This window comes from Heptranchias perlo, chromosome 16 (assembly GCF_035084215.1).
Source record: "Heptranchias perlo isolate sHepPer1 chromosome 16, sHepPer1.hap1, whole genome shotgun sequence".
NCBI classification, from domain to species: Eukaryota; Metazoa; Chordata; class Chondrichthyes; order Hexanchiformes; family Hexanchidae; genus Heptranchias; species Heptranchias perlo.
The window spans coordinates 46,319,713-46,338,082 of NC_090340.1; the positions used below are offsets into that span (position 1 = coordinate 46,319,713).

At 42.0% G+C, this 18,370-nt stretch overlaps 1 protein-coding gene across 1 annotated transcript in view; it reads right to left on the reverse strand.

Annotated features, from left to right (window-relative positions):
- LOC137333349 (early endosome antigen 1) overlaps positions 1-18,370 on the reverse strand; it is a 586,801-nt gene that overhangs the window by 140,151 nt on the left and 428,280 nt on the right. Inside the window, exon 23 of the mRNA XM_067997503.1 lies at positions 9,139-9,381. Within this exon, the coding sequence (XP_067853604.1) occupies positions 9,139-9,381 (243 nt within the window). The remainder of the gene's footprint in view (positions 1-9,138; positions 9,382-18,370) is intronic.

The window sequence follows — 18,370 nt, forward strand, 5'->3', positions numbered from 1 at the left end:
TAGAACCAGGAACACCAGTCATTGGGGGCTTGCCACAGTGGTGCAAAAATTTGCATGCCGCTGCAGGATTTAAAGGCCTGCAGCAGCTAATAGGAACACTGAAATTAATTTTGTAATTTCTAGTAGCTCTTGAAAGAAAGATGTCTGAAAGTTTAGGAGAGTTAAAGATAGCCCCCAGGTCCACAGTTGAAGCAATGGAAGTGCTTCTAGCTGAAATGCAGAAGAGGAGAGAGTCCTTATTTGGAACTCCACAACAATGTCCAGCAAAGAGAGCAGCAATGGCATCAGGTAGCCAAGGAAGCCAGTGTCAGCTTCACCTAGGGTCCAAGCCTTGATAAGGTGGCTTGATTGGGAGGCACGTGTATTGAAGTGTGCAGAGAAGGATATGTAGCTGATGGCATCTGGCATCTTTTTGGTGGGGAAAGGGGAAGATGTAGACATGACCGTTGATATATTGGCTAGACGTGATCAAGAGAAGATCGTTTGTATCACATTAGCTAGCATGAATATCACTTGCAGGCAGCAAATGGGATGAATCCTCCTCAGGCTGTTACTGCTTTTCTGGCTAATTCTCTTGACACCTGCAGGCCAAAGACCTGGTGGGTAGCATGGTCCTAGATGAGAAAGTAGCAGGAAGTTTACCAGAGACCTGCTCTGGTGGTTGGACTCCAGCAGTACCCCGCACGCACTTGGGTGGTGGCGGATCCTAAGTCTTGACTCCGGCAATCAGTGTCTAAGTTTTTTGAACTTAGATAAATGGGACGTAAACGGGGAGATAGTGTGCATTCCATACTGGGTAAACAGAAACCCTTTAGGCGGGTGTACATTTCTCAGTAGTTTGAATTGAAAACTCTTAAACAGGATGTTGGGTTTCAACAGGTGTCACGGACTCTTCAAAATCCCACAAAGCATTCAGATACAGCTCTTTGAATGCAAGGCCACACATTCAAGCTGCGACTTACAACTGAAATTGTTGTCGTACAGATGTCTTAAAGTGGCTTCACGCAGCATATCCTTCCAATAAAACCTTGTTGCACGATGCATGTTAACGTAGTCAGACACACAGTGGGTTGTATGAAGGATACTTATGTTAAAGAATGCACTTTTTAAACTCAAAACATCTCATAACTATTTCTCAGCTTGCAGAACATGATTGTGCATAACAGAAGAAAACAGACCCAAACTGGAGGAGAGCCCAGACATTTCAAACCTTTGACTGTCTTTGAATGGTCACAAGGGACATGATTGGCTATGAGAACATAGAGGGAAAGGGGTGGGTGCATCGATAAACCTTCCCCAAGCTCGGGGCTAGTACCATTCTGCTGTTGTTGTGTCTTCTCCTTCTGCTCACTCACTTACAGGCATACACTTATGAACAAAACATCACACATTGTATATTGTAATATAAGCATTATTTCAAAGGTGATCTTGAATCCTCTTCTGTTTTTCTAGGCCTGGAAGAACAGCTTGCCAACACCGCACAGTAACCTACATGAATACTCACTGTCACAAGTGTCAGCACATCCCTGGAGCAAGTGGATAGTGAGCTTGAAGATGTAGCACTAGGTGAGTAATGCTGCATGTGAGGAGGAGCAAGTGGTGGTGGTAGTGAAGGCCAAAGCCCTAGTGGGTAGTATGGTTCTAGATGAGAAAGTAGCAGGAAATTTACCAGCCATTTGCACTGGTAAGTTTCAAGATTTTAGCTGGTACCTCCCCTCCCACATGCACTTGGGTGGTGGCGGTCCCTGGGCCTTGGCTCTGGCAAGACATGGAGACATCAGACCCAGTTCATGCTGTCCCTTTGTGCAAGTGTGTTTTTTAATTAATTCATGGGATACAGGCGTCGCTGGCAAAGCCAGCATTTATTGCCCATTCATAATTGCCCTTGAAAAGGTGGTGGTGAGCCGCCTTCTTGAACCGCTGCAGTCTGTGTGGTGAAGATACTCCCACAGTGCTGTTAGGTAGGGAGTTCCAGGATTTTGACCCAGCAACGATGAAGGAATGGCGATACATTTCCAAGTCAGAGATGGTATGTGACTTGGAGGGGAACGTGCAGGTGGTGGTGTTCCCATGTCCCTGCTGCCCTTGTCCTTCCAGGTGGTAGAGGTCGCGGGTTTGGGAAGTGCTGTCAAAGAAGCCTTGGCGAGTTGCTGCAGTGCATCTAGTAGATGGTACACACTGCAGCCACAGTGCGCCGGTGGTGGAGGGAGTGAACGTTTAAGGTGGTGGATGGGGTGCTAAGTGTCAGCAGATGTTTCCAGAGAACAGGCAGTTCATAGCACGGATACACGTAGCTGAATCAGATTCAGGGCTATCTCAGGAGCAAGCACAAGGAGATACAAGGTCACCTGAACGCCTAGCAGCTCCCACCAAAATCCTGCAGCCAGGCACCACACTTACATTGTCCACCGTATATCACTAAGAAGAAATCTCAAGTTAGAAGTTAAAAGCTACACTCACACAATACATTAGCATTTAAAGGAAGCACGGTGGGTAAAGTTACAGACATCACTGACACATGACATAAAGCAGGTGAATAAATTGTTTGTATTGTATTTAAATTTTATCCTGAGAGTTTCTTTTCCGATAGCAACAACTGATAGCTGAAGAACTGCATAAGACATTGGAGGTGATTTTAACCCCCAAGAATGGGTGGGTCGAGGGCGGGTGGGAGTTGAAAATAGTCGTTTTTTGGGTCGCGACCGCAACCCAGCTTTATTTCTGGCTTTAACTTGGGCACGTAAAAGGAATGCAAAGTCCGAAAATTTTTCAGTTGCGACCCAAAAAAAACTATTTTCAACACCTACCCGCCCCCAACCCACCCGTTCTTCGGGATTAAAATCACCCCCATTGTTGCAGAAGGTGTTTGGAGTTACCTTCTGAGTGCTATGTGGACAACAAGGTTCTTTAGAGAGACAGCTTAGGCACATAGTTGAATGTCAGCTATTTGGTATCTAAATATGATGATACCATTCAGTCTTTCATAAAGAATATTTATCATTACTTGTGTTTACATAATGTAATTCTTAACAGCTTTATATGAACATTGGAACAGGAGTAGGTCATTCAGCCCCATGAGCCTGTTCCGCCATTCAATGAGATCATTGCTGATCTGTGTCCTAGGCCCAACCATCTTCAGCTGCTTCATCAATGACCTTCCTTCCATCATAAGGTCAGAAATGGGGATGTTCGCTGATGACTGCACAGTGTTCCGTTCCATTCGCAACCCCTCAAATAATGAAGCAGTCCGAGCCCGCATGCAGCAAGACCTGGACAACATCCAGGATTGGGCTCATAAGTGGCAAGTAACATTCGCGACAGGTAAGTGCCAGGCAATGACCATCTCCACAAGAGAGAGTCTAACCACCTCCCCTTAACATTCAACGGCATTACCATCGCCGAGTCCCCCACCATCAACATCCTGGGGGTCACCATTGACCAGAAACTTAACTGGACCAGCCATATAAATACTGTGGCTACGAGAGCAGGTCAGAGGATGGGTATTCTGCGGCGAGTGACTCACCTCCTGACTGCCCAAAGCCTTTCCACCATCTACAAGGCACAAGTCAGGAGTGTGATGGAATACTCTCCACTTGCTTGGATGAGTGCAGCTCCAACAACACTCAAGAAGCTCGATACCATCCAAGATAAAGCAGCCCGCTTGATTGGCACCCTATCCACCACCCTAAACATTCACTCCCTTCACCACCGGCGCACAGTGGCTGCAGTGTGTACCATCCACAGGATGCACTGCAGCAACTCGCCAAGGCTTCTTCGACAGCACCTCCCAAACCCGCGACCTCTACCACCTAGAAGGACAAGAGCAGCAGGCACATAGGAACAACACCACCTGCACGTTCCCCTCCAAGTCTCACACCATCCCGACTTGGAAATATATCGCCGTTCCTTCATCGTCGCTGGGTCAAAATCTTGGAACTCCCTTCCTAACAGTACGGTGGGAGAACCGTCACCACACGGACTGCAGCGGTTCAAGAAGGCGGCTCACCACCACCTTCTCAAGGGCAATTAGGGATGGGCAATAAATGCCGGCCTTGCCAGCGACGCCCACATCCCATGAACGAATAAAAAAAAACTCCGCCCACCTGCCTTGGCTCCAGATCCCTTATTACGCTTGGCTGGCAAAAGTCTATTGATCTCAGATTTATAATTATTAATTAAGCTCAGTCTCTACTGCTTTTTGTAGGAGAGTGTTCCTCACTTCTCCCACCCTTTGCGTGAAGAAGTGTTTCCTAACTTCTCTCTTAAATGGCCGGACTCTGATTTTAAGGTTGCATCTCCTTGTCCTAGACTCCCCCACCAACAGACAACATTTCTCTCTATCTACCCTATCAATTCCTTTCAAAATCCTAAAAACCTCAATCAAATCACCCCATAACCTTCTGTATTCCATGGAATACAAGCATAGTTAATGTAATCTTTCTTCATAATCTCACCCTTGGAGCCCTGGTAACATTCTGGTGAATCTGCGCTGCATTCCTTCCAAGGCCAATATATCCTTTCTAAGGTGCGATGCCCAGAACTGTATACAGTACTCCAGATGTGGTCTAACCAGGGCTTTGTATAGCTGTACCAAAACTTCCTCCCCTTTATATTCTAACCCTCTAGTTATAAAGGCTAACATTCCATTAGCCTTTTTGATTATTTTTTGTACCTGACTACTACATTTTAGTGATCTGTGTACATGGAACCCTAAATCTCTTTGGACCTCCACTGTTCCTAGCTTTGCACCATTTAAGCAATACTTGGATCTATCATTTTTTGGTCTAAAATGTATGACCTCACACTTATCTGCGTTGAAATCCATCTGCCACAGTTTTGCCCACTCACTTAATCTATCAATGTCTCTTTGTAATTTTATGCTCCCGTCGACACTACTTACTGTGCCACCAATCTTTGTGTCATTGGCAAACTTGAATCTATGGCTTTCTATTGTGTTATCTAAGTAATTAATAAATATAGTGAATAGTTGAAGCCCCAGCACAGATCCTTGTGGGACACCAATAGTCATTTCCTTCCAATTCGAGTACATAACCATTATCCTTACTCTCTGTCTTCCACCACCTAACCAGGTCAATAATTTGCCTTCAATTCCATGAGCTTTAATTTTAGCTAACAGTCTCTTATGTGGAAAGTTATCGAATGCCTTCTGGAAATCCATATAAACCACATTCATAGACATTCCCCTGTCAACTACTTTAGTAACTTCCTCAAAAAATTCAATTAGGTTTGTTAGACATGACCTACCCGTTACAAATCCATGTTGGCTCTCTCTAATCTGCTCAAATTTCTCCAAGTGCTCAGTCACTCAGTGCTTAATTATAGATTCCAATAACTTCCCCACAACAGATGTTAGACTAACAGGTCTACAAGTTTCTGGTTTCTCACTCTTACCTTTCTTAAATAATGGAGTTACATTTGCAATTTTCCAAACTAAAGGGACAATTCCTGAATTGAGAGAGTTTTGGAAGATTATAGCTAAAGCATCTGCAATTTCCTCACCTGCTTCCTTTAAAACCCTGGGGTGGAAACCATCAGATCCTGGGGATTTGTCAGTCTTTAGTGCCATTATTTTTCCGAATACTGTTTTCTGGCATATGTTAACTTTAGTGAGTTCCAGTCCTTGATTCATTATTAGTTTCCCTGGAATGTCAGGTATATTATCCTCTTCCTCCACTGTGAAGACTCACACAAAGTAATTATTCAACAAGTCTGCCATTTTTTTATTTTCATTTGCAAATGGGCCCAGATTACCCTTTATTACCCTTTTTCTTCTAATATAATTGTAAAATCTTTTTGTGTTCATCTTGATATCTCTCGGAAGTTATTTTTCACATTCCCTTTTTGCAGCTTTTGTTATCTTTTTTGTCTTCCTTTGCTGTTCTTTATATCTCTCCAGTCCCCTGGATCTACACTATTCTTTATATGGTCTTTCCTTTAGTTTTATGTTACCTCTCACCTTTTTTGATGCCTATGGCTGTTTTATTTGGTAAGTAGAGCTCTTGCACCTTAGGGGTATATACTGGTCCTATATTAAACTAAATTCTTTTTTGAACACCTCCCACTGTTTATTTTTACCTGATAACAGTTTTGACCAGTTTGCTGTTGTCAGTCTCCTCTCATCCCATTAAAGTTAGCCGTACCAAAATGTAGAATCTTAGAAACTGTTAAGTTTCTGCTTTTCAAATCTAACAATAAATTTGATCATATTATGATCACTGTTAGATAAACGTTGCATTACCGTAAGATTATTAACTAAGTCTGGCTCATTACTTACTACTAGATCTAGTATGGCCTGCCCTCTTATTGGTTCTAGAACATACTGCTCCAGGGTGGTAGAGGTTTGAAACTCTCTTCCGCAAACGGCAATTGATACTAGCTCAATTGCTAAATTTAAATGTGAGATAGATAGCTTTTTGGCAACCAAAGGTATTAGGGGATATGGGTCAAAGGCAGGTATATGGAGCTAGATCACAGATCAGCCATGATCTTATCAAACGAGGGGCTGAATGGCCTACTCCTGTTCCTATGTTCCTAGAAAACTCTTGAATGTACTCAAGAAATTCACTACCTTTCTGACTTGAGCTACTCTGCTCTTCCCAGTCTATATGAAAATTAAAGTCTCCCACTAAAACAGCTCTGCTTTTGCTACAAGCCTCTCTAATCTACTCATGGAGGCAGAGGGGATAGCCGAGGCACAAAATGAGTACTTTGCATCTGTCTTTACCAAGGAAGAAGATGCTGCCAGAGTCTCAGTAAAGGAAGATATGGTTGATATAGTGGGGCTAAAAATTGATAAAGAAGAGGTACTTGAAAGGCTAACTGTACTTAAGGTAGATAAGTTACCCGGTCCGGATGGGGTGCATCCTAGGTTGCTGAGGGAAGTAAGGGTGGAAATTGCGGAGGTACTGGCCATAATCTTCCAAACATCCGTAGATATGGGGGTGGTGCCAGAGGACTGGAGAATTGCAAATGTTACACCCTTGTTCAAAAAAGGGTGTAAGGATAAACCCAGCAACTATAGGCCAGTCAGTTTAACCTCATGGTGGGGAAACTTCTATAAACGATAATCCGGGACAGAATTAACAGTCACTTAGACGAGGGTGGATTGATTAGGGAAAGCCAGCATGGATTTGTTAAAGGCAAATCGTGTTTAACTAACCTGATAAGAGTTTTTTGATGAGGTAACAGAGAAGGTAGATGAGGGCAATGCAGTTGATGTGGTGTATATGGACTTTCAAAAGGCGTTTGATAAAGTGCCGCACGGTAGGCTTATCATCAAGATTGCGGCCCATGGAATAAAGGGGGCAGTAGCAACATGGATGCAGAATTGGCTAAGGGACAGGAAGCAGAAAGTAGTGGTGAACGGTTGTTTTTCGAACTGGAGGGAGGTGTACAATGATGTTCCCCAGGGGTCAGTGCTGGGACCACTGCTTTTTTTTGATATATATTAATGACTTGGACTTGGGTGTACAGGGCGCAATTTCAAAATTTGCAGATGACACAAAACTTGGAAGGGTAGTAAACAGTGAGGAGGATAGTGATAGACTTCAAGAGGATATAGACAGGCCGGTGGCACGGGCAGACACGTGGCAGATGAAATTTAACGCAGTAAAATGCAAAGTGGTGCATTTCAGTAGGAAGAACGAGAAGAGGCAATATAAACTAGAGGGCACAATTCTAAAAGGGGTACAGGAACAGAGAGATCTGGGGGTATATGTGCACAAATCGTTGAAGGTGGCAGGGAAGGTTGAGAAAGCGGTTAAAAAAGCATACGGGATCCTGGGCTTTATAAATAGAGGCATAGAGTACAAAAGTATGTAAGTCATGATGAACCTTTATAAAACACTGGTTTGGCCACAACTGGAGTATTGTGTCCAGTTCTGGGCACCGCACTTTAGGAAAGATGTGAAAGCCTTAGAGAGGGTGCAGAAGAGATTTACTAGAATGATTCCAGGGATGAGGGACTTTAGTTACGTGGATAGACTGGAGAAGCTGGGGTTGTTGCCCTTGGAACAGAGACGGTTGCGAGGAGATTTGATAGAGGTATTCAAAATCATGAAGGGTCTAGACAGAGTAGATAGAGAGAAACTGTTCCCATTGGCGGAAAGGCCAAGGATCAGAGGACATAGATTTAAGGTGATTGGCAAAAGAACCAAAGATGACATGAGAAAAAACTTTTTTACACAGCGAGTGGTTAGGATCTGGAATGCACTGCCCGAGGGGGTGGTGGAGGCAGATTCAATCATGGCCTTCAAAAGGGAACTGGATAAGTACTTGAAGGGAAAAAAATTGCAGTGCTATGGGGAAAGGACGGGGGAGTGGGACTAGCTGGATTGCTCTTGCATTGAGCCAGCGTGGACTCGATGGGCCGAATGGCCTCCTTCCGTGCTGTAACCTTTCTATGATTGTATCTCTGAATTAATACATTCTACCACTTCATTGCTGCTATCAGGAGGCCTGTAGGCAACTCCCATTGCAGTTTTAAGTCCTATCTCATTCCTCAATTTAAATCAGCATCCACGAGTGAGAAGTATGCTGATCCCCACCAAGTCAATGTGATTAATGGAGCCTGCAGCTGACCTCTTAAGCACAAATCAGGGGTTCCAGCTGACCTGAAATTCAGGTTTCTCTAAGATGTAGTAAAGTGCTGTCAACAATGAGTTCCCTAAACAGAAAGCATATTTTTGCTGAATGGCTGAGACTTTAAAGGGAGTAATTTTACACTGAAAATACTTCCCCCTCATAGAGTATGCTTCCTGTTCAGGACATTTTTTTTGTGACAAACTCGTCTTGCTCATCAGGGAAAATGAACTGTATTGCATTAATACAACCATCTACACAAGACTCCTTCTGCCTCATAGGCTCACCACTGTTGCTTCACATGATGGTTTCATGTGTGAGACACATTGTGGAGAATATCCTCCATGTCTGGTGAACTCTTAAATATCCCCAAGATAATTGGTATGCTCAGTTACACCAGACTAGGAGAATATTACCAGTGCTGCACAGCAGTGATGAAATTACAATTCAATGCAGGAATTCTGGAAAAGATGAAAGATTGAAGAAATTCCAAAAATCTTTACTGTAAGGTCGATTTACAGAAAAAGATATCCTTACTTCATCTAGCACGTCTTGGTGTTGCTGATGTGCACGCTGTAGATCGGAATTCAGCCTGTCGACTGTGGACTTGTACTGCTGCAGTTTGGTCAATTTTTCCTGTAGTTCCTTTGTAGAACAATCAAGTTCTTTCCGGAGTCGAGCAGTTTCATGACTAAAATGGTCTATGTCAGATTCATGTGCCTGTTTGAAAGTTTCCAGTTCCTTCTGAAGCTGATCAATGGATTTCTCCTGACTCTGATTCTAAGGACAGATTGAAAAGGTTTAAATTGTATTCTATTTCAATGATGATATTGTATTTTATTGACCAGTTACATAGCTTCGGCACTCGTGAAGAAACTTTTTCAATTAGCACCATAAAAGTTTTGGACATGTTGTTGGTCTGACTATACCTATGTTGTTACATAAAACATAACCATTGCATATTTTTCTTAGCAGCTCATTTTTACATATAAGAAAGGCACGCTAAAAAGTATCACAAATGAAATGTACGTAATCAGTGCTCCCAACTCACAAAGGGGCTTATAATTCAGCTTTTTAGCAGTCTTGGCTCAGTGGCAGCACTCTCGCCTCTTAGTCAGAAGATTGGAGGTCCAAGCCCCACACCAGACACTTGAGCAGATAATCTAGGCCGGTACTGAAGGAGTACTGCATTGTCAGACGTGCTGTCTTTTGGATGAAACGTTAAACCGAGGCACTCTGCCACCCCAAGTGAATGTACAAGATCCCATAGCACTACTCGAAGACGAGCAGGAATTCTCCCAGTGTCCTGACCAACACTGATCCCCCAACTGACATCAATAAAAAACAGATTATCTGGTCATCTACTTCATTTGTGTGCAAATCGGTTGCCATGTTTGCCTGCATTACAACAATGACTACATTTCAAAAGTACTTAAATGGCTGTGAAGCACTTTGCAATGTCTTGAGGTTGCGAAATGCCCGATATAAATGCAAGTTCTTTCTTATTTGATCGTGGTAAAAATGCCGGTAAATTCTGTTATAAATTTTTCCAGAACAAGTTTACAACAGCACTTAACTAAATTGTTTAAACTTTGGAATCTGTCCAGTATTTGTTTCGTTTAATTTCTTGAGATGCTACAAAGAAAATGGCTCTGCAATGAATGCATTATGCATAATGTTGTTAAATCAGATACTGCACTCTGCACTGATTTTGTGTATGCATTTGTAGCCTGTGTGAACTCATTAGTACAATGCTGTCAATTTCAGTTTATGTGCATGTCTACGTTTATCTACATGTACGTGTTTCTCTTACAAAGTGAAAGCATACAGGTTCTCACTTTATTATGAAAATATGAGAAACCTACAGTGTTTACTTTTAGCACTATGGTTAGGATAGTTTTAATTGAAACCTACAGGTTATTTTTCAAGTTGCATTAAATAAGTTTGCATTTGTGATTAAATTGCATTATATTAAATTCTATAATATCTTGTATAAACAAATCAGATTTAATAATACTCATCTCTGCATTTCCACCCAGAATGTCCATTCATTCACGAACAAGGTCCTTGCCATCCATGACCTTACTGTGGATGACTATACTGATATCCTGGCTTTGACTGAAACTTGTCTCACAGATGGCGACCCCTTGCCCTTTATCGGACTCCCGGCTGACCATACTTTCCACCACTTGCCTCGATCAACTGCTGGGGTAGTGGCATGGTCCTTATCACCAAGGCACACACTGATCTCTACTCATACTTATTCGCCTTCAAGCAGCTCACCCTTTTGCACAACTCTTACCTTTCCATTAAAATCCTCATTGTTTACCACCTCATCCTCAAGTTCTCCGAAATATCATCCCTCCTTTTCTCCCTCAGCCTTTGCACTGAGCAACTCGTCACTCTCGGTGATTCCAGTCTCCATTTCAGTACCCCTTGATTCCTCCTTTGAATTCACCACCCTCCTATCCTCCCCTAAACCTCTCCTTCCATATAAACTCTCCCACCCAGGTTCATGACCACCCTCTCGACTTCACTATTTCCTGTGCCCTCTTTGCACTTGCGGTCTCGATCATTGTCAAGGGCATATCTGACCACTCCTGATAACCTGAACCACCCCACTCCCTTCCAACCCCATTTCCTTCTGTATCTGCCCCAGGAAAAAACTGTCTTCCAAGTTATTTACAATTGCATTACAATTGCACGTTCAAACTTCGAAATGCCTAGCCTTTGGTTCTCTAATTGCCACAATATCTCTGCAGCTGCCAAATTCCTGAACCACTCCCTCGCCTCTAGTTTTGATGCATTTGTTCCCAGTAAATCCTACACTGTCTTCCATCCTGGTTGTTTCCATGGTATAGCCCCCACCTTCATTCCCCTAAATCCAAAGGGTGCAGACGTGAATGTATCTGGCACACAACTGTCTTAGCTGTCCATTGCCAGATCTGGCTGGACCACATCAAGCTTTACCAGGCCGAACTCGCCCCTGTCAAAATCACCCACTCCTCTCTGAACATCCTGAAGAGCAAAGATAGCCTCAGTGTCTTTTCTCCACTACCAACTGTCTCCTAAAAACCCTCTTCCCTGCCCTCTTGCCTCAAACAAGAAGTGCGAAGAGCTTATGGATTTCTTTGTCACCTGGATAGAGACTATCCGTTTTGCTGCCTCTACTGTTTGAACATCTGCCAGATCCATGCCCATTTCCCCTGCAACTCCATTTGCGAATCCTTCAATCAAGATTCCGTCTCTCCCACAGCATCAAAATGTCCCTAATTAAAGTTACAAATGACATTCTCTGTTACTGTGGCCATGATGCAATATCCCTCCTTGACCTCTGTACAGTGTTTGTCACAGTCGACCACACCATCCTCTTCCAATGCCTCTCCCCAGCTGTTCAGCTCATTGGGATTGGTCTTGCTTGGTTCCACTATTACCTATCCGATCGTAGCCAGAGCCTCTGTATCAATGGTCTCTCTTCCTAACCTGTAACATCACTCCGGGTGTCTCCCAATTCCTCAACACCTCAAATTTAACATTTTCATCTGATGTTAAATCCTTCCATGGCGTTGCTCCTCCATTTCTCTTTAACCTCTTATAGTGCAATGACCCTCTCCCCCAACAAACTTTCTGTTCCTCTGACTCTGGCTTCTTGTACATCCCCACTCCCTTCGCCCCGCAAATGGCGGTTATGTTTCAGCTGCCTAGCCCCATTCTCCAGAATTCTATTCCTAAACCCCTCTACCTCTTCATCTCCCTCTCCTCCTTTGAGACCTTCCTTAAAACCCACCTTTTTGAACAAGCTTTTGGTAACCTAATATTTCCTTATTTGGCTCAGCATCCATTTTTTCCTCATGTCTCTGTTTTTTTATGTTGACAATTGTAAACAATTTTACAACACCAAGTTATAGTCCAACGATTTTATTTTTAATCCCACAAGCTTTCGGGGGCTTTCCCCTTCCTCAGGCGGTGTGGAAATGACAGTTTCGAATCCTTCGCATTTTAAGATCACATAACAAAGCCTGGTGATTACTGCCCGTTGCCAAGGCAATCACAGTGAGCAGACAGAAAGGTGTCATCTAAAAGGCCACCGAATATACAAACCCCCCCCAAAAAAAAAGAGAGAGAGACAGAACGAAGACAATGACCCGTTATATTAAAAACAGATAACATTTGTTCGCTGGTGGGGTTACGTGTAGTGTGACATGAACCCAAGATCCCGGTTGAGGCCGTCCTCATGGGTGCGGAACTTGGCTATTAATTTCTGCTCGACGATTTTGCGTTGTCGTGTGTCTCAAAGGCCGCCTTGGAGTATGTTTACCCGAAGGTCGGTGGCTGAATGTCCATGACTGCTGAAGTGTTCCCCGACAGGGAGAGAACCCTCCTGTTTGGCGATTGTTGCGCGGTGTCCGTTCATCCGTTGTCGCAGCGTCTGCATGGTCTCGCCAATGTACCATGCTCTGGGGCATCCTTTCCTGCAACGTATGAGGTAGACAACGTTGGCCGAGTCACAGGAGTATGAACCGTGCACCTGGTGGGTGGTGTCCTCTCGTGTGATGGTGGTATCTGTGTCGATGATCTGGCATGTCTTGCAGAGGTTACCGTGGCAGGGTTGTGTGGTGTCGTGGACGCTGTTCTCCTGAAGGCTGGGTAATTTGCTGCGAACGATGGTTTGTTTGAGGTTGGGTGGCTGTTTAAAGGCGAGTAGTGGAGGTGTGGGGATGGCCATAGCGAGGTGTTCGTCATCATTGATGACATGTTGAAGGCTGCGGAGAACATGGCATAGTTTCTCCGCTCCGGGGAAGTACTGGACGACGAAGGGTACTCTGTTGGTTGCGTCCCGTGTTAGTCTTCTGAGGAGGTCTACGCGATTTTTCGCTGTGGCCCGTCGGAACTGTCGATCGATGAGTCGAGCATCATATCCCGTTCTTACTAGGGCGTCTTTCAGCGTCTGTAGGTGTCCATCGCGTTCCTCCTCGTCTGAGCAGACCCTGTGTATTCGCAGGGCCTGTCCATAGGGGATGGCCTCTTTGACGTGGTTAGGGTGGAAGCTGGAAAAGTGGAGCATTGTGAGATTGTCCGTGGGCTTGCGGTAGAGTGAGGTGCTGAGGTGCCTGTCTTTGATGGAGATTCGTGTGTCCAAGAAAGAAACTGATTCTGAGGAGTAGTCCATGGTGAGCTTGATGGTGGGATGGAACTTGTTGATGTTATCGTGTAGTCTCTTTAGTGATTCCTCACCGTGGGTCCATAGAAAGAAAATGTCGTCGATGTATCTGGTGTATAGTGTTGGTTGGAGGTCCTGTGCAGTGAAGAAGTCCTGCTCGAACTTGTGCATGAAAATGTTGGCGTATTGGGGTGCGAATTTGATCCCCATGGCTGTTCCGTGTGTTTGGGTAAAGAACTGGTTATTGAAGGTGAAGACATTGTGATCCAGGATGAAGCGGATGAGTTTTATGTTGAAGGTGTGATAAAAATGCAAGTTGATGTGCAATTTGTAAAGAAACTATTTTTTGAGGAGAGGGGATGAACAATTACAAAATAAAAGTATTTAATTAAGGTAGCAACAAGAAATACCCTATGAATGATACTTGATAAGCATAAGAAAAATGAACAACTATTCATAAAGAGGATACATGATGAAGAATGAAAGAATACACAATCTATTCCCCAAGTAAAAAGAGCTTATGAGCGTGACAGACTATGCCCTGTATGTCACTGCGGCTTATTGTGTATTGTTCGTAATTAACATTTGAATGCTGAAAGAAACTTGCTACTTTTCAAAGTATGCACCTCTTTCACCTAACATTAGCAGAACTGATTCTCTGTAATTTTCTAATCATGAATATTACAAAATAGAATTATAGATATGTATAGAACCACAGAGCATCACTTAATTCATAGAATTATAAGAACAAAAAATACAATCTCATATTTGATTTGTAAAGCTAGAACTGTAGTCCTTGCAGATTAATTACATAAATGGGACACAAACACTCATGCCAAAAAGAGTTTAATTGTGAACGTCTGATTTGTTGTTTAGGTCAAAATGAAAGATGACAACATTCTATATTGAAGTGTGATTCCCCTGTGCTAGCAAAACCAAAATGGCTGGAGATGAAAGGCACATTTTGTATTCACTCTTATCCTACTTATTGATGGCTAGATAGTATCTAGTAGTAATCCCTTTAGCAATGTATTTTAACAGTTTCTATTTTAGAACAATTATACATACAAAAATTAGAGTATTTCTAAAATAAATGTAAATCTTCTATGCATTTACCCAGGGGCAAAGCAGTCCTTCATCATGCAGGGCCACAGGAATAGTAGAATTTGAGTTCAAACCCACCATTTCCCACATGTTGAGTTCCAGATCATGGCTGTGTCTATAGAGACATTAAATGGAGAGCAGACAGTTCTCCACACAGAGGGAAAAATGAGAGATTGGATCATCTTGGACTGGTCATCCCTCCACCGTTGGCAATCATGCCTTCAGTAGCCTAGGACCCGGATCTAGAATTCTCTCCCTAAACCACAACCCCCCATCACCCCTCTCTCCTCTTTTAAGACTGTCCTTAAAGCCCACCTCTTTGACCAAACTTTTGGTTACCCCTCATGATATCTCCTTCTTTGGCTCAGCATCCATTTCTTTGGTTATGGTTCTATGATGCGCATTTGGACATGCTTCTCTGTTAAAGATACTACATAAATGCAAGTTGTTGCTGTTGTTCTTTTGTAACCAGAGTGGTACTGACAGAGGTGTGAGGGAAGCCTATTTAGGAAATGGTGCAAAGCAGCTTAATATAAAGAAAGGGAGAAAATTAATTAAAACTAGAAGGAAGGACGGCTGGCCAAAGTAAGTTGAGAAATGTCATACACTGGTGCATTTTCTCAATTTAAACTAGCAATTTTTTTTGGAGCTGTATATATGACTTCCTTTTTAATGCATGTTAACTTAGCAAAGTGAGGCAATTTTCTTCAGCACTGTCTTGTGTGCTTAATAAAAATTAAAAGCAAGCTCTAAGATGTGATGAATCATAAAATAATGTAACATGTTACAGTTCAACAATGATAATAAAGAAACAGCCTAACGCTATTTAATGTGGAAAGTTTTTTCTCCTCCATACATTTTGTAACATATTAATCAAATGTTTGAAGAGTCAAAAGAATTTATTTAAGTCGACATTTTAAAGTTGAATGTCACAACTTTCTTTATAGTTGACATTACTCTTTATCAGCTACTTTTCATTATCTGTATTTGAGTAACTGATCTCTCTCCCATAAGGATACACAGCTTTTTCTCGGTTTAATTTTCATCTGGTCTCTACATCTTGTCACAACTGGTTTATCCAACCTTTATTCATGCAAAACCTCTGTCAATTAACTCAAACACATTTTATGCATACTACTTATGCCATTATCCAAGTCTGTATTGTTAATCCACTTGAACTACATATCTGGCAAAATATGCCAAATGGTGAATTATTTGAGAAATCACATCTTTCAAGTGATAACACATAAAATATTTACATATGGTCATGATAATATGGAAACCTCTAAAATAGTGCAAAATTAGGCCATATTTAATATTGATAATGTATTTCCCTTCATTTTTGTTATGTTTGATGTTATAATATGTTGAATATTATCATTAATATTTCATAAAGCAATGCAGTGAATTTTCAAAAGATGAAAAGGGAGGTGTCTGGATAAGATTAATTTATTTTAAAAAGAAATATTGATTATGTAGACCAAAAGATATTGTGAACTGTCAACAACAATACAAAATCAGGAACAAAAACAAATGCCTGCAAATCTGCAAAGATAAAGAAAATTAAGAAAGTACTGGTCATCAAAATCCACTAAAGCTGAGCTTTAGCATAGTTGTCAAATCGCAATTTCTCAAACTAACTAATCTGAAAACACCCTTTGGCAATTTAAAATGAGCCAGAAATATGAACATGTTCCTATGATAGTCTGCTTTTTTGCCCCTTGATTAATTTTGAATGGAGCTCAAACAGTATTTGCATATAATTTTAGTGTGTCAGACCTTGACATGAAACCCTTTCATCAACCAAGCTTGTCAAACAGGAAATTCTGAATCTCATTTAGATTCTAATATCATTTTCATGATGCAGAGTAGAAAAAAACGTCTAAGATAAACCGCTTCATCAATCAAAATTAAGAAACACTTTTCCAGGAGAGTGCTGGTCAATCAGAATTCCAATATCCCTGGATGATTAAACATACCTGTTTTCTAAGCTAGAGGAAAGAAAGCAAATGTCCAAGTAATTTGCTAGCAATGAATACATTACTGCATCACCTTTAGTGACTAACCTCAACCTTTTTTCTGAGATTGTTGGCATACTGGTTATCATTCTGTACAGGACTGCATGCCTGATTACCTGTGAAATGCGTTGCCACAATCTCTTTCCAAATGAAGCAGAAAGAAATCATTAAAAATTAATGTCATGCCGGTTGCTTCAATATGAGACAAAAGTTCATGTAAATCATTTTGAAATATCACGTAATTTTCACTGTATAAGAATGACAGAAATGAATACACTTTATTACAATTTTAATTGTCATAATTTCAAAAGATAAAAGGTCAGATGAAGAAGAAAGGTAGTAACTACTGGTGTTTCTAGTTTGTAATATTGAAAATTAACCCTTTTAGTGCTAAATTTCTTCTATTCCTTTCAATGCGTGAATGTGTTTTTCACCTCCAGATATGCAGAGAATTTAAGATACAAAGGTTTGAAATAGTAGCAGGTAACTTTGGGGCAGACCAGGTTCACCACAGTGGCCTCTTCTAGTACTATACAGTCCTATATTCTTAATAATAACAATACAAGAGTCCTAGGAATAGATCCACTATACTTAGAGGTTCCTATTTCTACACTATTGAGTTCAATGGAAATAACAACAGACACCTGCCAATGTGTATTAAATAAGAAACATACCAAAATAGATTGAACTGACCCAATTTAGTTCCAGTTGACAAACAATTATAAGGTACAGCATGAGCATGATTAGGATACAATTAATGAATCCGGAATGTTAACTGATAATCTAGAAATATATCATTACAAACCAACATTTTACTCAAATTTTGCTGCTTTTTCATAGAGGGTCAACACAATACTGGAAAAATCAGTCTGTCTTTGACAAAAATTAGAATTATGTAACACAGCATTTATTTCAATACCTATAAAGTTATTAAAGCTACATTATTAGAATGATGAACATCAATTGGGGGGGAGGATTTTAATCCACCTTTCCCGGTGGGAATGAGGCAGGGGACCTTTAATGCAACATTAAGCCTAACGGTACCGTTCCCACTGGCCATCATTTGAACTGCTCACTGTAGCTCATAGGCTGAAGCCCCCGCCGGAAGCAGGCAGGTGACTCATAAATTTATGCTAATCATCATCGGGACCCTGACTGCACTTTAATTTGGGCCTGAACGGCGAAGCCGTCCCAACTTTCCCACCAGGTAATGGCAACCAGCAGCTGTCGGGAGAATAATAAGACCCCCCCCCACCAAGGTAAGTTGGAATCTTTTCTTTGGGGGATCAGGAGGAGCAGGAAAGTTCTGGCCTCCAGAGTCCTGGACTCCCCTTCCCTCCCACATGACTTATCTGCTTGCAGGCGAGTTAAAATACCCGGGGCCACAAATCTGGGCTTGTGAGTGCATCTTGCAATCACCTCACCCCTCCACCTGAAATTTGCTGAGTTAAAATCGATCTCAAATGTTTTTTTTCCTGTAAATTTT